At 40.9% G+C, this 21812-nt stretch overlaps 2 protein-coding genes across 3 annotated transcripts; one reads left to right on the top strand and one right to left on the bottom strand.

Annotated features, from left to right (window-relative positions):
- Window positions 1-578: 578 nt before the first annotated feature.
- Window positions 579-14025, bottom strand: LOC110495996 (transmembrane protein 116). Of its 2 annotated transcripts, XM_021571609.3 has the most exons (13): window positions 13865-14025; window positions 12821-12914; window positions 12572-12615; window positions 10654-10717; window positions 4910-5044; window positions 4233-4328; window positions 4069-4118; window positions 3842-3946; window positions 3643-3688; window positions 3479-3550; window positions 3167-3320; window positions 2886-2959; window positions 579-2605 (listed from the first exon to the last, which is right to left on the bottom strand). In XM_021571609.3, exons 2-13 carry the CDS (start codon window positions 12851-12853, stop codon window positions 2429-2431), a joined length of 1050 nt encoding a protein of 349 aa, XP_021427284.3. In that variant the 5' UTR covers window positions 12854-12914; window positions 13865-14025; the 3' UTR covers window positions 579-2428. The 2 variants fall into 2 exon arrangements, with proteins under 2 accessions (XP_021427284.3, XP_090063218.1); XM_090207092.1 differs by lacking the exon at window positions 13865-14025 and having other exon boundaries at window positions 12821-13063.
- Window positions 13971-21109, top strand: LOC110496007 (ADP-ribosylation factor 4). Its single transcript, XM_021571622.3, has 8 exons — window positions 13971-14189; window positions 14804-14884; window positions 15468-15577; window positions 15706-15777; window positions 16086-16211; window positions 16292-20057; window positions 20360-20424; window positions 20586-21109. The coding sequence occupies exons 1-6, from the start codon at window positions 14123-14125 to the stop codon at window positions 16376-16378; spliced, it is 543 nt and encodes a 180-aa protein (XP_021427297.1). The 5' UTR covers window positions 13971-14122; the 3' UTR covers window positions 16379-20057; window positions 20360-20424; window positions 20586-21109.
- Window positions 21110-21812: the final 703 nt, after the last annotated feature.

Here is a 21812-nt window from a genome sequence, read left to right as displayed (position 1 = left end):
TTTTATTCCACTTTGTAAGACAAGAAAATGTGAAGAAATACTTATGATACCCACTGTATGTGGAGTGGATGATAAAGAGGTGGAGGGGATATTGACATAATGGAACGTAGGGGGGGTTAAGAATGAGTGGGCTAGGGTTAGGAATGAGGGGGCTGCTACAGGTGAGTGTGAGGGAAGAAGACTGAGGGATTAGGGGGAGGTTTGGAGGGGAGGGGGAGGAGGCGGTCAGAGGTGAGGACAGAATATACCCTAGAGTAGAAACACCTGCCACTACAAGTCTGTGACCTCAACCTTTTAAACTGTCATATCTTTCATCACACACTTTAACGTTTATAGTCACAAGTGACTGGGCATGACACAGCAGAAAACACACCACTCGTCTCTGTCACCAGTTGACTCAGCACTCCCAGCCCCTCTAAGTGACACACATAATGACTGAGTACAAGTTTATATTTATCTGAACTATGCATTACAACAGGTGACCATCATGAAACAAGTCTGAAGTCATTATGATACAAGGTCACCATAGGATTAAACCATTTTGTTCTGAGCTTACAATAAATGAGAGTAGGAGAATGTCAGTTAAAATGGGACCGGGTAAGAGGCCATTTATTGCACAAATAAAACATCATAACAACATAAATATACGAGGGAAATGTTATCCTGTGATTTTAATGCCTACCAAAGAACATCTACATGCTAAAGTACAGTACATTTAGTCCTTGAGTGCTTTTTCGTCTTTAGTCTATACACATGTCAAAGGGTGATACTATATAACCTGATAAAAAAAAACACTGAATGTGTACAAATGATAGCTTGCTATGGTTACTAGCTATATTGCTTGCTATATTGTACACAATCACTGACAGTTGCTCTAGCTATCTACTGGAAAGAGTGAAATCCCCAACACCACAAGGAAGCGCTTCATAAACCATATTCCATTAATCAAATCAATCAATCAAACGATGGTCATTGTCATGTCATGTTGTTCTCTGGCCCATCTGGCTCTACAACTCATCAAAATAATCACCTCATTCTCTCTTCTTACTGAAATAGCATTGTACTAAAAAATGAATATATCATTGAAGATTTTTCTAAATAACACTAACAAAAATGGTGGTACAGAAATCACATTCAAACACACTTTTTGAGGTCCAGGAAAATTCTGAATTGCAAATGGTGTCTTCTGACATACCACTTAACGTAGCATTTTATGTAGAATACCAGGTGAACTCTGTGAGTAAAGGTGTTATTCCAGTCTCTTCAGTGGTGAGTTGGGAACAGTATCTTCCAGTAGTGGATCAATAGGCTAACGTTGCGCAATAATTTCGGGCATGTAGCCTATTTGAATCATTATGGAAGTCAGACCACACATAGCAGGTTAACCCTGGAGCCTGGCGCACAGTTCACATTGACTGGACCGTTGTCATTACAGTTCAATTATTAGTAAGTATTATGGTTGATTTATCGGACTAGCCTATTGTTCAACCCCTATTGTACACTTTTTTCACCTTCCAATATTTTATGGATTGAATTTGAATATGGCAACTTTCAGGATGAATCAAAGCACTGTATTTTCGATTCATTTCTATTGTATTATTGACTGCATGTTTGTTTATTCCATGTGTAGCTCTGTGTTGTTGTTTGTGTCGCACTGCTATGCTTTACACAGTTGTAAATGAGAACTTGTTCTCAACTAGCCTACCTTGTTAAATAAAGGTAAAATAAAAAAAATCTATATTATATTTTGTGCGTAAAGGCTAACCAAACCAGTTCATGTCAGACATGCCTTCCTAACCCTAATATTTGCCTAAATAATCTACCAGTATAGTTTTTAACCAGTTGGTGCTGAAACTGTAACAAATATGCATATATTTAGATGGCTTCCTTCCATTGATCTCTAATACGCTGAAGCTTTTCTCTCTATGTATTCTAGTGAGTCTGTCGACCAAATTCGAATTAAAGGTACACCGTATTTAAAGGGATGGCTTAAGATGAATGTACAGAAAACTTTATTGAATGAAAACTCGATGAGAAAGTCTGTTGGCCAGCAAGTGGGAGGATTTTCAGCTGTTCTATGAAATGTATTTATCAATTTACAAGGAAACCACGCCTGCAAAGCCCGTTACACGCCTGCATAAGGATAGTCAGAATACCAACTACTGAGAAGTGCATTGGAAAGACGTGTGTAGGAAAGGCATACATTTCCTGAGTCGATCTGAATCGACCCCTACGTCCATAGTACACCATTGTCTTGGTTCCGGACAACCATCCCAGTGGGAGTAGTAGAATGAAGTTATCCCAAGATGTTGATCTGAGGTCAGTGTTGCATTGCTTCCCTCAGTGGTAAAGGTTAGTATTTGAGGAGGGTAAACTGTTTCTGTGCCAGAGATAGAATTCCACCCGCAGCATAGCAGCTTCTCTAGAGTCAGGAGTTAGAGGTTAAGGGTCCAAGCGGCCCCCTCAGTGATTCGTCAAAGAAGGGCAGAGGGGCGTCTTGGCTGAGAAGGGGCATCCTCTCTCCGAGCACAGCGTCTCTGAAGTTCGGTCGTCTCCAGGCATAGACCACACTGTTCAGACAGCCCTGCAGAGACAACGTCATCGCCTGCAGAGACACCAGGATGGAAATGGAAGGGGGCACCTAGTCAGTTGCACAACTGAATGCATTCAACTGAAATGTGCCTTCCGCATTTAACCCAACCCCTTTGAATCAGGATGGAGTATAGTGGGTAAGGATAAAGCATTATGGGTGCTTATCTTAGTGTCATTATTAATTTTACATAGCTAAAGAAGGCTCTCTAGGGGAAAATGCCAATTCATTCTGGGTGATGGTATCTTGGAAGGGGTATGTCTGCAATCATCAGTGAGATAGTTGAAATACTGACCTGTATAACATACAGGGGGAAGAGATTTACTTGAGGTATGTCTGGTATCACAGACAGGACAACCAGAACAAGAGCTGGGGACGGGACAAAATAGATGATATTAGTCCTGAGGTTGGAGTTACAGAGTTACACACATACAGGGTGTGTGTGTCTGTGTGTGTGTGTGTGTGTGTGTGTGTGTGTGTGTGTGTGTGTGTGTGTGTGTGTGTGTGTGTGTGTGTGTGTGTGTGTGTGTGTGTGTGTGTGCGTGCATGTGTGCGTGGGGAGATGAATTTGTGTACCTGGGGTCCAGCAGAAGATGATGACCACCATCATGTAGCGAGCAGTGGAGAACATACCCCTCAGCCGTTTCCTGGAACGTGCATCTCCCTCCACAGGAAATAGTCCCTCCTCCTCATACCTGCGATACCAGCTGCCCACCTTGTAGTAAACCACCTGTACAGGTACATCATCATCACCTTAGCTCATAATTTTCATGATCATCATTCTTCATTCTATTGGCTGTAAACTACTGTAAACTAACCCATGTTTATGAGATAACTATGGTGATTATTGTACTGTATGCTAGACTAGTGAAGATTTATGGTTCTTACTGTGCAGCACACCAAAACTGGTATCACACTGACGAAGAGGAAGCATTGTATGAAGATATCATGGATATGTTCCTGGAAAACAAAACAAACAAGGTCTCATTCATTATGCTGTCCAATCCCTTTATGAACAGATATAACATGCGTGGAACAAGGTATTTACTCACTATATCTGAGCAGTTGTCCCTCCAGATATGCAGGAAGAGGATACAGCTAAGAGGAACACACAATCACAGAGAGATGTGAGACACTCATAAGAAATGTTTTGCTAGAGTATGTACATTTTCTCTCATTAAAGTGTCATAAGCGTTATGCAAATGCACTAGGACGAACCCTGGCCTGTGCAGCACACAGAGACATACACACCTGTTGCAGTATGTGCTAGCTTCACCATGGTTTGCCGTCATGTGGCTGGGTGGTACCAGGACTAAAGTCATCACATACACAAAGTACATCACCAACGGTATAAACCTGTAGGGGCATCACACTCACACAGTCAGGGACATACTGTATGTTGCTTTTAAGCCACTACACAGAGCAGTTTGGTTAAAAGCAGGGATGTTTCTATTTGAAAATGAAATAATTTGACTCACCACACACAAGCATATACAGGCACAACCCCCATCCTTTGTCGACACTGGGACTGGGGGGAGAGAGGGATACTTGATTTTAGAATAAATCAAACAAAGTTGAGGTGTATGCGCATGCGTGTGTGCATGCGCGTGTAGGAGCCCTTGGTGGATGCTTGGGTCCTCACCTCTTCCTCTCTTGGTCTCTCCCTCCATCCCTCGACTGCATGCTTTGACTCCCAGGCATACACTACCATCAGGAGGAACGACACAAAGTAAAACATCTGGAACAGAGCGCGCACGCGCACACACACACACACACACACACACACACACACACACACACACACACACACACACACACACACACACACACACACACACACACACACACACAAATTATTATAATAGCAAATGGCACACAGTAGTGTCAAGAGCACTTCAGTTAAAGGTCTATAATAGAAAGGACAAGCAGTAAAACTTTGCATCGTCACACTATCTCTAAAAATGACATCGCATAATGTCATGCTCCATGACATAACACAGTGTAGAACAGTTCAGCCAACACAAATTCTGTCTGATTTACACACAAAAAATGCTATTACAATTGGATCACGCTGAAGCACTCAAAGAAAGATTGTATGTATATCTATCTATACCTTATGTATACCTTAGTCTAGAGGTGCTCACACAAGCTTTTTTATAAATTTGTCATCAAAGCTATAGAGTGTATTTGAGGGAATAAGGAGAAAATTAAACTGTTTAACAAACTCTTTTGCATTTACAGAATGTTCATTCTAAGATTAGGATCATTATAGTGCATTATCCCTACATACAGTATAATAGCCACAGAAGACTGGCTCACCAGTGACAGAGGCAGTAGTTTTTCACAGATTAACACACTGGGGGTGAAGGTGTGTGTTTCATTCATTGCGCTGGTGAACATCAGGGTGACTGCTGCCAACAGATCAGCTAAAGCCAGCTGGACCAGGGGATTCATCTAAAGAGACAAAGGCATTTGTGTGTTTGCAAAACTATGAGAACGTGACAATAACATTGTACATCTCTAGCCATAGAATATCTATCTGTCTAATGTGCTTGGCGCAGGTGGGAATAAACTTGATATAATTCATAGCCTTGGTGTTACAGCTTCAGTACGCCACAGGATGTTTTTGTGCTGGTCAAGGGCAGTCAAGTCAGGAGTGAACCACAGGCTATATCTGTTCTTAGTTCTACATGTTTTGAACGAGGCATGCTTATCTAAGATGGTGAGGAAAGCACTTTTGAAGAGCAACCATGCATCCTCTTCTGACGGGATGAGGTCAATATACTTCCAGGTTACCCGGGCCAGGTCGATTTAGAAAGGCCTGCTCGCTAAAGTGGGGCGGTAGGGTAGCCTAGTGGTTAGAGTGTTGGACTAGTAACCGGAAGGTTGCAAGTTCAAATCCCTGAGCTGACAAGTTACAAATCTGTCGTTCTGCCCCTGAACAGGCAGTTAACCCACTGTTCCTAGGCCATCATTGAAAATAAGAACGATCACCCCTCTTAGCTGACTTGCCTAGTTAAATAAAGGTTAAAAAAAATGTTTTAACGTGTTTTAGGTAGCATATGACAGTGATGAGGGGTGATCGTTTGACCACAGACCCATTACGCACGCATGCAATGAGGCAGTGATCGCTGAGATCCTGGTTGAAGACAGCAGAGGTGTATTTAGAGGGCAGGTTGGTCAGGATGATATCTAAGAGGGTGCCAATGATTTAGGGTTTACCTGGTAGGTTCCTTGATAATTTGTGTGAGATTGAGGGCATCTAGCTTAGATTGTAGGACGGCCGGGGTGTTGAGCATGTCCCAGTATAGGTCAGTACGAACTCTGAAGATAGATGGGGGCGATCAATTCACATATGGTGTCCAGGGCACAGCTGGGGGCTGAAGGGGGTCTATAGCAAGCGGAAACGGTGAGAGACTTGTTTCTGGAAAGGTGGATTTTTTTAAATAGAAGCTTGAATTGTTTGGGCACAGACCTGGATAGTATGACAGAACGCTGCAGGCTATCTCTGCAGTAGATTGCAACTCCGCCCCCTTTGGCAGTTCTATCCTGTCAAAAAATGTTGTAGTTAGGGATGGAAATTTCAGGATTTTTGGTGGCCTCCCTTAGCCAGGATTCAGACACGGCTAGGACATCTGGGTTGGCGGAGTGTGCTTAAGCAGTGAATTAAACAAACTTAGGGAAGAGGCTTCTAATGTTAATATGCATGAAACTAAGGCTTTTGCAGTTACAGATGTCCACAAATGAGAGCGCCTGGGGAATAGGAGTGGATTCACCTCTACATCACCAGAGGAGGAGTAGGATAAGGGTACGGCTAAAAGCTATGAGAGTTGGTCGTCTAGAACGTCTGGAACAATACCTAAAGTTGTATTACAAAAGTAGTTTGAAATATTTTGGCAAAGATTATAGGCAAATTTTTAAACATTTTGTAGTGACGTTGCGCATTTTGGAAGCTGTTTTTTTCTGGATCAAACGCGCCAAATAAATTGACATTTTGGATATATATGGACGGAATTAATCGAACAAAAGGACCAATTGTGATGTTTATAGGACATATTGGAGTGCCAACAAAAGAAGCTTGTCAAAGGTAAGGCATGTTTTACATTTTATTTCTGCGTTTTGTGTAGCGCCTGCAGGGTTGAAATATGCTACTCTCTTTGTTTACTGTTGTGCTATCATCAGATAATAGCTTCTTATGCTTTCGCCGAAAAGCCTTTTTAAAATCTGACATGTTGGCTGGATTCACAACGAGTGTAGCTTTAATTGAGTATCTTACATGTGTGATTTAATGAAAGTTTGATTTTTATATCAATTTATTTGAATTTGCCGCACTGCATTTTCCCTGGTTTTTGGCCAAGTGGGACGCAGAACACTGACATTCCTGTCTTGCAGGAAATCACGCACAGAACAAGCAGTATGGCTGGTGGCATTGTCATAATGGAGGGTCATGTCAGGATGAGCCTGCAGGAAGGGTACCACATGAGGGAGGAGGATGTTTTCCCTGTAATGCACAGCATTGAGATTGCCTGCAATGACAACAAGCTCAGTCCGACGATGCTGTGACACATCGCCCCAGACCATGACGGACCCACAACCTCCAAATCGATCCCGCTCCAGAGTAGAGGCCTCGGTGTAATGCTCATTCCTACGACGATAAACGCGAATCTGACCATCACCCCTGGTGAGTCAAAACCACAACTCGTCAGTGAAGAGCACTTTTTGCCAGTCCTGTCTGGTCCAGCAATGGCGGGTTTGTGCCCATAGGCGACATTGCTGCCGGTGATGTCTGGAGAGGACCTGCCTTACAACAGGCCTACAAGCCCTCAACCCAGCCTCTCTCAGCCTATTGTAGACAGTCTGAGCACTGATGGAGGGATTGTGCGTTCCTGGTGTAACTCGGGCAGTTGTTGTTGCCATCCTGTACCTGTCCCGCAGGTGTGATGTTCGGATGTACCGATCCTGTGCAGGTATTGTTATACGTGGTCTGCCACTGTGAGGACGATCAGCTGTCCGTCCTGTCTCCCTGTAGTGCTGTTTTAGGCGTCTCACAGTACGGACATTGCGATTTATTGCCCATGCCACATCTGCAGTCCTCATGCCTCCTTGCAGCATGCCTAAGGCACGTTCACACAGATGAGCAGGGACCCTGGGCATCTTTCTTTTGGTGTTTTTCAGAGTCAGTAGAAAGGCCTCTTTAGTGTCCTAAGTTTTCATAACTGTGACCGTATTAACGACCGTTCCACAGGTGCATGTTTATTAATTGTTTATGGTTCATTGAACAAGCATGGAAAACAGTGTTTAAACCCTTTACAATGAAGATCTGTGAAGTTATTTAGATTTTTACAAATTATCTTTGAAAGACAGGGTCCTGAAAAATGGATGTTTCTTTTTTTCTGAGTTTATATACTGTATTCTATACTATACCACTGTATCTTAGTCCAATGCTGCTCTGACATATATGTATACAGTGGGCTCCAAAATGACTGGCACCCATGACTGGCAATGCACAAACAATACTTAAACAAATATAAACAATATAATTATAGAGACAAACTCAAAATACCAACGTGAAAAATACTGTACTTTATTAATGTTTCAATGGAACCCAACAAAATAATTTATTGATTTAATTAAAAATCAATGTCTTCCAAATCAAGGTTTCACAATTAATGGCACCCTTAAATATTATTGTAAATAACATCTACCAAAATTAAACCAGGAATTAAATTCCACTTATTTAAGTTATCTAAGTGTTAAGGAACTATTTTGAGCCATTATATCACTTCCTTTTTCACTAGTGTATAAAAATGAGGTAACACACATGCAATATCCTTTTGTCATCCAACACCATGAAGAAAACAAAAGAACTGGCAGTTCAAAAGAGACAGATGGTCATAGACCTTCAGAAATATGGTAATGGCTACAAGAAGATCCACAAATGATTGAATATACCACTGAGTACTGTCAGGGCAATTATAAAAAAATCAAAAGATATGGAACAGTTGAAAACCACACGGGCCCCCCAGGATAGGGAGGAGGATCGTGAGAGAAGCAACAAAAACCCAGAATCACTGTGAAAGAATTGCAGGCCTTGGTGGCATCTTGAGGTCACCAGGTTTAAAAAAGCACCATCAGACGCCCAGAGGCACTGGTTACGATTGATGGCATAATGAATTCCACCAAGTACCAGGCAATTTTGGCTGACAATCTGGTTGCCTCTGCCAGAAGGCTGGGACTTGGCCGTATGCGGACTTTCCAACAATACAATGATCCAAAACATACCTCAAGATCCACACAGAAATGGTTCTGTAACAACAAAATCAATGTTCTGCCATGGCTATCTCAGTCGCTGTACCTCAATCCAATGGAAAACCTGTGGGCTGAGTTGAAGAGGGCAGTTGATAAGCGCAAACCCAAGAATGTGAAGGATCTTGAAAGGATCTGCATAGAGGAATGGTCCAAAATCCCTCCAAATGTGTTCCTTAACCTTGTCAAACATAACAGGAAAAGACTCCATGCTGTTATCCTTGCTACTTAATATAATGTTTACATACCCTACATTACTCATCTCATATGTATATACTGTACTCTATATCATCTACTGCATCTTTATGTAATACATGTATCACTAGCCACTTTAAACTATGCCACTTTGTTTACATACCCTACATTACTTATCTCATATGTATATACTGTACTCGATATCATCTACTGCATCTTGCCTATGCCGTTCTGTACCATCACTCATTCATATGTACATACTCTTCATCCCTTCATCCCTTTACTCTTCATCCCTTTACACTTGTGTGTGTAGAAGGTAGTAGTTTTGGAATTGTTAGGTTAGATTACTCGTTGGTTATTACTGCATTGTCGGAACTTGAAGCACAAGCATTTCGCTACACTCGCATTAACATCTGCTAACCATGTGTATGTGACAAATAAATTTGATTTGAGATGGTTGCACTAAGTACTAAATGAGGAGTGCCAATAATTATGAAACCTTGATTTTGGTGAAATGTATTTTGTATTAAATAATTGTATGATTTGGTGGGTTCCATTGGCACATTAATAAAGTACAGTATTTCTCACATGTTGGTATTTTGAGATTATCTCTATAATTATATTGTTAATATTTTTTTAAGTATTGTTTGTGCATTGCCAATCAGGGGTGCCAGTCATTTTGGAGCCAACTGTATATATTCTTAATCCATTTCTTACTTAGATTTACGTGTATTTTGGGGAATATGTTGTGAAACTGTTAGATATCACTTGTTAGATATTACTGCACTTTCGGGGCTAGAAGCACAGTCATTTCATTACACTCGCAATAACATCTGCCTAACACATGTATGTGACCAATAAAATTTGATTTGAATCTTTCTCCATCCCCTGTGAACTCACTAGAACGGCCTCTACAAATGTTTCTAGAGTAGATAGCGCAGTCCTATAGCTCTGACTCAATGAAGATGTCTGCACAGGCAGACAGCAAGGGAGTAGCCTGGGCCATGTTCAGTAGGCCACAACGATTCGGAAGATAATGATTATGTTATGTAGAACAGACATGCCTCTATCTGACAAGGAGAGTAAGGAATAAGGTCAGCTCTCAATTCATGACTATTCTACAGATGTAGGATCTTAATTTGAGCCTGTTTGCTACAGCAGAATATTAATCCTGCAGCAACAGAAAATTAAAATGATTATGTGCATTATAATTCATGGAGATTTTTGTCAAGGTTGATACATTTTTTGTAAGTGAACATCAAGTCTGAAATGTCAAAGTGGAAATTACAAACTTCAGAAGCCTTTTTAAACCTCAAATACACAACAAGTTCCACATTCCCTGGATTGTAGGAAAGTTCTCCTGCAACTGGGTGATCAAATTAAGATCATACATCTGTATCTGTAATGTTTATGTAGTTACATCCTAATGAGAGTGACCCTGGTAAACACATACTGTATTTTGCTAAGAGACAGCCTTGGAAATAATTATATCAAACTCACAATCACAGAAAGGTACAGGCACGCACGCACAGACAAAGATACTCTTCCTCTCATCCACCCACCTGTTCTTGTAGGTGGCTCCTCTTTACAATGGAAACCACCAGCACTGAAAAACTCCCAATCAAACTGGAAATAGAAAGTAAAATACCTAAATACTGATAGTACACAATTATAGCACCATTAAATAACAGTCAATCATGTCATTCTGAATGTTCACAAAGATTGTGTTGGAAAATAAATACAATCAAATTACAACAGAAAGACATTGTATGCTAGTCTGGGTACAAGTCTTTTTTAGCTAACATTCCACTCCTGGCAAGGAGTGTCCTGATCAACTGGAAGCTTACAACTCAAGAATCACTCACTGATCAAGACCTCTGCATTCAGATGTAGGCTACATGCATTCAAATTAAGATTTTCTTTCTAAAGCGCTATATCCACCCCTATATATGGGGAGACAGGTAGCCTAGCGGTTAATATTGGTGGGCTAGTAACTGAAAGGTTGCTGGTTCAAATCCCAGAGGCGACAAGGTGGAAAAAAACTGCAGTTCTGCCCTTGAGCAAGGCAGTTAACCCTGAACAACAGCTGGTCCCCGGGCGCCGTGTATGTCAATTAAAGCAGCCCCCGCACCTCTCTGATTCAGAGGGTTGGGTTAAATGCGGAAAACGCATTTTGTTGTGCAACTGACGTGGTATCACCCTTCCCTATATCCCCAAATGTGTGTTTTTTCACTAGAATTGATTGCTTTTGGGCACCTTCATGTGTGTGTAAAATATTACTGTTCATCGATTTTAGATGTGTGCAAAATGTTAATATATATATTTTTTTCAAACCTATATATCCATTTTTAGCTGGAATGGAATGTTAATTTGCTGTAAATTTGACTGTGATATGTGGTTGTCTCACCTTGCTATCTTAAGATGAATGCACTAACTGTAAGTCACTCTGGATGAGGGAATCTGCTAAATGACTAAAATGTAAACGATTCATAAAAAAATAATAATATTGATGTCACTAATGTATCATAAAAAAAAATACATTTGACTGTGTAAAACCTCCCACTGGGCACAGACATCAATTCAATGTATTTTCCACGTTGGTTCAAAGTAATTTCATTGAAATTATGTGGAAACAACGTTGATTCAACCAGTGTGTGCCCAGTGGGCTAGCAGTACAACTTGTTTCTCTGAGTGAGGCAGATAGCATTTAGCAAAAACATGATTATCTGTCTCTCTAAAATGAAACCATCAAGTGACAGATTTAACAACCCCATGCCATGATTTGATAGTGAAAACACACACCAATCTATTTCATAAATTCTTTAAACAATAAAAGCTATTTGGCCAACATTTCTGAAAATGGATATATAGCATTTTGGAATGAAACCCTTCAAACATAATACGTAGAGAAAAATAACAAAGTTGTCTCCAAAATGACACATATCAAACTTGACCCTAAATAAACAAAACACATCAAGCGGTTCTTTGCAGCCAAACAACAAACTCCTCATCTACTATGCAGGATTAAAAGACAGCATAGTAGTAGTGTAAATAGCTAGAGTTAGGCATGGAAAACACAGCGCTTTATATATTGAGTTATGATAAGTTATGATAAATTACGTTCGTCACATGCATGTCAAGTTGCTCAATTGGTCTGACTGGCAACACTGCAGAAATAAAAGATCAAATGACTGGATGCCAACCATGTTATTATGAGATGACACGTGTGTGACGTCAACTTCTCGGCAGTGTAATTTACTAGTCTACATTTTCAACAATAACCAAAACATACTCAAATATTTTCTGGACTAGCCTGCTATAAATTGGTTTGATTTGAAAACGCATAGCATAGGTAAGACTATTTGCACAACACAGAACAGTTACATTTAGAATCACTAACGCTTAGATCTAAACGTTCTCAAATCTTAGCTGACATGTGTCACAGATAGCCTATGGGTGTGGGAAGTCAGTTTTGCTTACCTTATAGACAGAGATACCAGGTACACAGTCGAGAGACCAGTGATCTACATAAAGAAAACAATGCAGAATCAATTCAACAGTGTGCTGAAATAGCCCTAAAACAGAATGAGCCTGGGCTTATTATAGCTAACTCCATTGCAGCTCTGTGAGATTTTTCAATGGGGATTTTATAGCTATACCTACAATGTACATAGGGTTAGACTACACATCAATGTACTTGCACTAATGATTGAAAAAAATAGTTCTTACCTGGTCATTGCTTAAAAATCGATTCAAACTCATTGTGAATGAGCCGCACAATTGCCACCTGGGCAAAGTTATCCAAAGCGCACCCGTCCTTTGTCTGAAATAAATAAATCGTTATCCATGTAGTCCACAGCACAAAATATATGATTATTTCTATACATCTGACTGGGTTATTAACAGGCGGCCCGCCCACGGCACTAAGACGCCTGCGCCTTGGACCTGTTTATCACATGTCGATTTACCTTTGCAGCAAAAAAAACACACACGGGACAGGTGTAGGAATTTCCCTTCGGAAATGCCGTTCATGGCGGACAGTCGATGAGCCAGGTCTCATACTGGTTTGGAGAAGCCCAGAGCGAGTTGGCTATAGACAACCCTATACATTCTATAATAATAACTGTGTAGCCTATACGTTATTTATTTGTTTGGCATAGGCTACATTATGCATGCACCAGCTTTCAATGGGACACACAAGTTGCAAAGGAGAAACTAACATGCAGTCAAAACATTGTTTACTCTAAACACCGGGTTAACACGTTTCTCAGTGATAGTAGTTACCCTACTTAGCCAAGCAGCACACTCTTGATAACACACACGTCTCACGTTTTGCTCAACTGTTGCACAGAACGTGTGTGTGTGCTTGAGTGTTTATGTTTCATTAGAATCTCTATAAATTGTGTCACTGGTCACTGCCCATTGCATAAACAAACACATGACATCCCTCACACTTCACCAGAATGTAATGGCATGCATGATGAGGAGGATTAACAAATTCATTATACCCTGTGAAGTTCAATATGGCTGTCAGAAGATATGGTGCGCTGAGAAATACTGACCAAAGAGGGTCTTATCTATCTAATATGACATCATTAGTTCGCGTTGCAATAACAGCGAACCCGTGTTGTAATCTGACATCTGCTGGCACACAATGTGACTGCAAATAATCAGTGTGAACAACAAGTGCATTTTTACCTCAAAACATTATGTGACACAAATGGGTAGTGATGGATCAGTCGAACCTGTACATGCAGAGTCGTTTTTACTTACGATCATGTCTGCTCAAGACAATTGTCTCTGCATTAGTTTAATATTGCTGTTGTCCACCACCACGTTGGCCCAAATGCTAATAAAGTTGAGTCAAATCGATGACGTCGGGAGTTCCACGTTGGCCCGGACGTGGCAGCATCAGAGGACAGAAACGATTCTTGCTGGGGAGTCACAAACAGAAAGATTCAGACCATTTGTCTCAAAAACGACAAGCATTTAGAAAAGTTTCTGTAATAATTTGAGACATTCACGCACAACATGGGGCTCCTAATCTCGTCAGTTTTTACCAGACTGTTCGGCAAGAAACAGATGAGAATACTTATGGGTAAGTGTCGGATGTTAGCTGGCTAACTGTGGCTTTCAAATGAACACTAACGCTACTGGAGAACATCACGGGAGTCTTTAGTGAGTATGGAACATATAACGTTGTGTATATAAAAAAAGTTGATTTGTTGGACCCAAATGGTGTAGGCAGAATGGTAACCGTGACCAGTTAGCTAACAGTAGCTAACGTTAGTTCATAGTTATCCAAAAAGTGTTGCTAGCTGCTACGTAGCTAACTTTTTGGTGGTTGATTTGTGTCAACAAACTCGGCAGAAAGTTCAAAAATGTTAACTAGCTAGGTAGCCCGCTAGTATAGACAAATGGAAAGCTAACCGGCTAACGCTAGTTACAAAAAATGGTGTTTCTTGGTCTGTCGTCGTGAGTGACAAGCTAGTTCTAGCTCACGTTAGTAAGCCATCTGTTTAGCTAATGATAGCTATCCGTCATTTGCTGGTGGGTTTTGTATCTTCATGCAGCTGTCGACACGGATAAGATGCACCGTTAATAGCTACAATAAAAGTGTCCATAAAAAATATATATATATATGCACGTTCTTGCTTGCAGTTGTATGTGAGAATGAGATATAATGTTCAAAATAAATGTTTGTTTTCTCAGTGGGTTTGGATGCTGCAGGGAAAACTACTATCTTGTACAAACTGAAGCTGGGAGAAATAGTGACCACCATTCCAACTATCGGTAAAACAAACACACACACAGTCACACACGTCTCAAATCAAACTGTATTGGTCACACAAACATGTTTAGCAGATGTTATTGCTGGTGTAGTGAAATGCTTGTCTTTCTAGCTCCAACAGTGCAGATCTATCTAACAAGTAATATCTAACAATACAGACATCTAAGTAAAGGAATTAAGAATATATAAATATATGGATGAGCAATGTCAGAGCGGCATAGATGAATATACAGTAGAAGAGAATAAAGTATATACAGATGAGTAATGCAACATATGTAAACATTATTCGTGACTAGTGTTACATTTATTAGTGGCCAGTGATTTGAAGTCTATGTATATAGGCAGCAGCCTCTAATGTGCTAGTGATGGCTATTTAACAGTCTGATGGCCTTTAGATAGAAGCTGTTTTTCAGTTTCAACTGAAACTTAGCTTTAAATTGAGGTATAATTGACTTGGGTAGGATATTGGACTGTCACTAACCACATTCATGCACTTGTCTATAGATATAACAATATATTTCCGTCCATATATAATACATGGGATTGACATTTAGACCTAATGCATCTCTTTGGTGTGTGTGACAGGCTTTAACGTGGAGACGGTGGAGTATAAGAACATCTGCTTCACAGTATGGGATGTGGGTGGTCAGGACAAGATCAGACCCCTCTGGAGACACTACTTCCAGAACACACAGGTAAATGCACACACCAAAAGGGAACCAGGGAGGCTACAGCCTACTCTTTTACTTCTCTCATGTAATGCCTCAGGGCATCCTCCTCCTCTCTGACTGTCCTGCTCTGACTGTGTTCATCCCTCACTCAGGGTCTGATCTTTGTAGTAGACAGCAACGACAGAGAGAGAGTGGCCGAGTCTGCAGAGGAGCTCTCTAAAATGGTAGGTATATTTACTCTGTGTATGATATGTAGTCGATGATGGGTATATTTACTGATGGTATGTAGTTAATGATGAGTCTATTTACTGTTGGTATGGTATGTAGGTAATGATGGGTATATATACTGTTATGGTATGTAAAGGCCTATAGACTTGCCAAGTGTCTTGGCTGGGTCTATTTATAATTGACTGGACATTGAACCTGAAACTTATTGTGAAACAAATTATTTAATCACAGAGCACAGTGTTGACTTTCTGAGCAAGAGCTCACTATCTCAACTAGTGATCTAATCCTCCCCCCCCCCCCCCAGCTCCAGGAGGATGAGTTGAGAGAAGCGGTGTTGCTGGTGTTTGCTAACAAGCAGGACCTTCCCAATGCTATGGCCGTCAGCGACCTTACAGACAAACTGGGACTGCAGAGCCTCCGCAGCAGAGTGGTGAGTATGTGAGACATAGGCCTGCAGGCACGCCTTTTCTCAATGTTGATCCTTTTCTCTCTTGCTCTCTTACTTCTCAGTGGCACGTGCAGGCGACCTGTGCGACCCAGGGCACAGGACTGTATGAAGGACTGGACTGGCTTTCCAACGAGCTGTCCAAGCAATAACACCGGACATCACACAAGAGAAAAGGAGAGGGAGAACCACAGATAGACTGACACCTTCAATCAAGACAAGTTTGGTCTTGAATAACTTGTGCCCCTAGAATGGACAGGACTTGTGGACAATGCAATCAATACATATAGGAACATCTTATTTTACTACTATTTTTACTTCGCTTTCTTTGACCATTATCCCTTTATATACTCTAATCTTCACTTTTTCCCCCACCTCATATCTTGCAGTAGATAAACTGATGCTTTCAGTTGCATGTTTAGCAAATGGCTGCTCTGAGACACCATGGAGACGCCCCTTCCTCTGTAAAGTGTTCTGCTGGGTTGACGTTACCCCCAACCACTGATCCTGGGTCAGACCTTTAAATCTGCCTATGGTTAAGTATCAGGATTGAGGGTGTTGTAATCTGATCCTAGATCTGTGGTTAAGGGAAACTTCTACTGCAACCTGTTCAGCTACACTAGACCTCATGGACATTTTCACTGAAACAACCCTGGTCCTATACCTCTCACCCCTGTCACTTCACTCCCATGCGATATCACCTATGTAAGGGACTGAAGCTTCTAGAATGAGATGAAGAATAAAATGACAATGAAGTCATAAATCTCCAGATGTTTGAGGAAGTCTTTCTGCACTGGGAGCCAAATGGAACTCCTACCAGTGAATGGAACACAATGGAACCACTGGAAACAGTTTGCTCCTGGTACTACTGGTTTTCGCCATCTCTTTGTAGGGTTGCTTTGCCCTGGGCTCGCCACATAAAAAAAGAGATGCTTGACTAATGTCTTTTTTTTCTTTTTTTAAATGGGCCACAATTATGTAATAACCCATTTCCTTATGTGCTACGATGTAAGCTGTGGGAAGCTGAAATTAGTAGGTAGAAGTTGCCACTAAACATTGAAACAGGTGTTTGATACTTTTCCATCCGCCTAATGATTCAGGCTAGGATGGTTAATCTGATCCAGGATCTGTGTATAGTGTAACTTCTACCACAAATGAGCTGAAACCACTTACATTTTTTTGTCTAGTGAGAATGTGCACCTCCTAAACAAGACTGTGGCCCTGTTCTAATACTTAGGTGCTTTCTTCCCTCTCGGCCATCTTTGAAGTTATTACATATCTGAAGTATTGGCTTTAAATAATGGTGTCAATGAAGGAAGGAAAGGGAAGAAGGCTGAAGGATGTGTTTTCTAAGCATTGGAACCAGGCCAATATTGGTGTTGTATTGTTCAGTGGCATGCTTTGGCTCAGCAGTGCTTGCTTGTGGCTGGGCACACTCTTATGATATTTGATGGCTGTTGTTGTGTGCTTAATCTGACCCTCCCCCACACACCCCTGCTGTATCTCCCTGAGCTGTGCATACATTCCAACTGACGGATGCTTCTTGAAACTGCATAAAGCTGCCACAACTTTTGAATGATGTGATAACTAATTGTTTTACAAAACATGTATAAATAAATTCACCTGTTAAATTGTCTTTTTCTGAGAATTTAACTTTAAATTGACAGAGCTTGTCTTTTTTCATGTGTTTTGAATGTGATGAAATGGCTATTTCAGTTTGTATGTAATTCTCTTTGAAGATTGCGTTTAGGAATGTGTAATGTACACATCCATGTTCAGCAGCCCAAAGCTTTAGGTCTCTCCGGCTGAAGTGAATCAGCTCCTCCCTTCTGGCATAGTTCCAAAGCCAACACTAGAGAAACCTGAAGGGTGACTGTGCATGTTCACCTACACCCTGGCTGAGTGGAAACCTGGAATTTGATTAAATGGACTTGTCTAATGTGCCTGACTCAGATTTTACCTGAAGTATAGAGAGGGTGTGACACTATAATACATCCTGCCACGTCTTGGTATAGGTTGAAGTTGCCCCTAGTTGTAATATTGGGTGAGGTTTGCATCTACCCCACTAATGGTTAAGGTTAGGATTTGGGAGGGAAAGCTGATCCTAGATCTGTATCTAGGGTAAACCTAGTTATTTTAGTTGTGGTATTGTACATAAACTAGGTACTTTCAGCGACAATGATAACAACAGCTGTCTTTGTTTCTAGTGGAAAACTTGCTCAGTGAAATGTGCTCAGAGGACTTTTCAGACAGATCATGACATCGCAGTTGAAGTCCACTGGGGGGGGGGGGGTAATTATCTTGAATAAATATTTAGTATTATGTGCACTGTCATCTCAGGTTATTTCTGTTGGGAGAAGTTGGGTACATTGTGTGTGGGAGCAGTCAGTATCGATATGAAATGTGACTGTGAGAATGCTATATTTGTCTTTCAGTACATTATTTGTTAAAGTGGATTAGTCAAATGCTACAGTAATCCTCACAGTATTCAGTTTCATTTTATTTGTGTAACTGCAAATACATACTTTTTGAATAGGCCATGTCACTCATGTCAATAAGCATCAGCAAAAAAATACATTCAATTTAGGGTATGACTTACGTCCTGGGCACACACTGGTTGAATCAACATTGTTTTCATGTCATTTCAATGAAATTACATTGAATTGAGGTCTGTGCCCAGTAGGTCTACTTAATTTTAGGATGTTTGTAAGTGTTTTCCACAGGTAATAAAACTTGGAACAAAATGTAAATTTGAATTGGAAGGTTGCTGATGTGAAAGTTACAGTATGAAAAGAAAGAGTTTGATGTCAGGAGCTTTGTATTGTATTGCCTTCTAGAAAGAACAGGTGTACTTGTTCTGAGAACCATATGTTTCTTAGAGCTTGGTGATAGCGTGATTGTCCTATGGTTTGGAATACCTTCCCACAACTTTCTGGTTATGGTGCAGAATAGTTGCTTTTGAACATTCTCAGCACATTTAAGGAACTTGACAAAAATACGTTACATTTTGGTAATGATCTCCAACTGATTTGACATTGGGAATGTTCTCAAATAGTTGAGAGAACGTTAAGAAAGTTCAGTTCTTCAGCATAACGTTTCCTACAGGTTTCGTAATTATTTTATTTAAAAGAAACAGTTGATGTCCGTGCCCGCAAGTAAATCTAATTAGCATAATATACAAATCTGTTTAAACTATAGAGATATATTTTTGCATGGGCTGCGTCTTCCTCAGCTGCGGTGGAAGGTGGCAGAGCTACAGAGGTTTTTGCCAGACCAGGAGACATCCTGAAAATAGGTCTTCTCACGAAAACCTCTGTAGCGTTCGAACCATTTGGGGATTGCTCTATGACTCCCACAAGCCTCACAAGACTCCCTGCAACCTAAACAAATAAATGTTCACAGAACAGGCAAAGTTTTCACTTCCGTTCTCAGAACGTAACTTATGGCTATGTTCCCAGGGACCAATGGCAAATCCAAAACTTATGTTCCCACAACTACCAAGGAACCAAATGTGCTAGCTGGGTAGAAGCCTAGAAACCAAATAAACATTATCTGGGAAGAGGAGTGGCAGCAGAGAAACGAAACTTGGACAGACTGCTGAAAACAAAACTGAAGGGAAAGAAGAAACGTTGTGTGGCACAGAGCCACTGTGCTCAGCCCAATCACGCCCACACACACAATGCAGGCTGAGGGTGTTAGGTGCTTTCCTGTGGCTCTCAGCATTGCAATGACAGATGAGGAGGAGGGGAGGGTTTTTTCAAGGTATAAAAGGAGGTTACAATGTTTGATCTGTCCTTTTTATCCTGCGGAGCCCTCCGCTTAAGGATTTGGGTGAGTTTCCTTTCCATCAGATTTAAGAGTTTGTATAGAGACTGATTTGTTTTATGTGCTTTGTCATTCCGTTTGTATACATTTCAACATCATCAAACCCAAATATTGTGTTTGTTTTGTTGTAAATTTACAGTTACAGGAATAGGTTACTGTTTTTTCAAATGTCTATAGTACAAGATAACTTTGACAAGACTATAATACATGGTAAGAGCATTTGTTAAACATCAATGCTGTACCAGGGGGATGTATCACTGTCGCCTGCGTCACTCACATCAATTTGTGCATCCTTCCTTGTGTTGCAGGACTGGTGACCCTCTGTCAGGTCACTATGAAGTTCCCACTCTGTTTGCTTGCTGTGTATTTTCTTGTAAGTATCTCACAACGACAGCATGCATGTGTTGGTGATGAATAACCCTTTATGGAAAATTAAGATGTATAGAATTTAAATGAAACTCTAAACATACTACATTGTAGGGTCAGAGTTGTCTTGTGGACTGACTGTGACTAAAACAAAGTCTTGTCCCACAGTGAAGAGGAGGAGAGGAGGAGGAGGAAAGGAGATGAAAAGCCTGCTCCCAAGGGCAGGTCACTGGGTCCCTGGCCATGTCCTGGTAGGGGGTGTTGGGAGTCTGTCCCCTCGCAGGTACTGACTCTCAGCATGACCTCGCAGGACCCAGTCAGTCGGGCCTGGTGAGCAGAGCCAGGAGCTGCAGATCAGCTGATCCGCAGCGACCTTGACGCACCGACGAACCCAAGCACCAGACACCTGAAGACACCTGAGACGACTAGATGAAGCTCATCCGAAGCACAAAGCTTATATTACTTACCTGAATAATTAAACGAAATGTACCCTAGAATGCCGCCAGATGAAGAACCATTCTTTTCTTTTTTTGGTTGGCTTCTGGTTGTCTGCGTTGCTTGGTTTCGGCGGCTCATGGGGGGCCTGCTGAAGAAAACGCATTCCCAAATACACTACAATGCTGAACGCATAATTTCCATGAAAATGTAAAATTTTAAATAAAAATTGAAAAAAACATTGCAACATGAACAAACTTATCTGTGCCGTTTGTTCTGTAGTTGTCATTTTGGGTATTTATACACTGATATTGACGCCACATTGCAGAGAACAGCTGTTTTAACATCGCAAATAATACTTACAGTTAGTAGTGTAGTGCAAGTAAATAATATCCAAGTCACTTGAAACATCTTTAAACTCATACATACTGACAATTTAATATCCGTCTCAGAGCATTATTTTATTTGACTTTTTTCTACTTCGCTTTATGTAGGCCTAGATTAGCATGTCGTTTAGCCTCCTTTGTTTGTTAGGTAAATACAGTACTTCCTTGAACAGGACGACCCTCGCTCCAGACGCGCATGCACACACACATGCCCAAGCGCACACACGTCATAGTTTGGTTTTGTTGCGTTGTCTTCGTTCAGTACATAGTAACCAAAGAAGATACACTCTGTCTGAGAAAAGCAGAGGCAATGCAGAATTTAAACTAAACAATGGACTTTGATGGAAACGAAAGTAAAGCTTACAGACACACAATACAGGCTGCTGCATGTGTGAGTTGCTGTCAGATAGGGCTAGACAGTTCAGGGTATAGGACGAGGGCAGTGGAGTCTCCTCAGAGGAGGAAAGGGAAGAACCATCCTCCTCAGTGAATTTCATAAAAGTAAAAATTGTAAAACATTAAAGTTATCCTTTTTAGATAAAGCTATACTAAATATATTCACGTAACCAAAACA

This window comes from Oncorhynchus mykiss, chromosome 2 (genome assembly GCF_057628025.1).
Source record: "Oncorhynchus mykiss isolate SJ-2025 chromosome 2, ASM5762802v1, whole genome shotgun sequence".
Lineage (NCBI taxonomy): Eukaryota > Metazoa > Chordata > Actinopteri > Salmoniformes > Salmonidae > Oncorhynchus > Oncorhynchus mykiss.
Note: the sequence above shows the minus strand (reverse complement) of the source record. Positions and strands in the feature narration are given on the sequence as shown.

Coding starts and splice junctions, on each gene's coding strand:
- LOC110496007 (XM_021571622.3), top strand. CDS start 14,123: ATGGGGCTCCTAATCTCGTCAGTTTTTACCAGACTGTTCGGCAAGAAA. Junction 14,190..14,803: donor ACAGATGAGAATACTTATGG/GTAAGTGTCGGA, acceptor TTGTTTTCTCAG/TGGGTTTGGATGCTGCAGGG. Junction 15,778..16,085: donor CAGAGGAGCTCTCTAAAATG/GTAGGTATATTT, acceptor CCCCCCCCCCAG/CTCCAGGAGGATGAGTTGAG.
- LOC110495996 (XM_021571609.3), bottom strand. CDS start 12,853: ATGAGTTTGAATCGATTTTTAAGCAATGACCAG. Junction 4,119..4,232: donor AGAGACCAAGAGAGGAAGAG/GTGAGGACCCAA, acceptor CTCTCCCCCCAG/TCCCAGTGTCGACAAAGGAT. Junction 3,689..3,841: donor GCTAGCACATACTGCAACAG/GTGTGTATGTCT, acceptor TGTTCCTCTTAG/CTGTATCCTCTTCCTGCATA.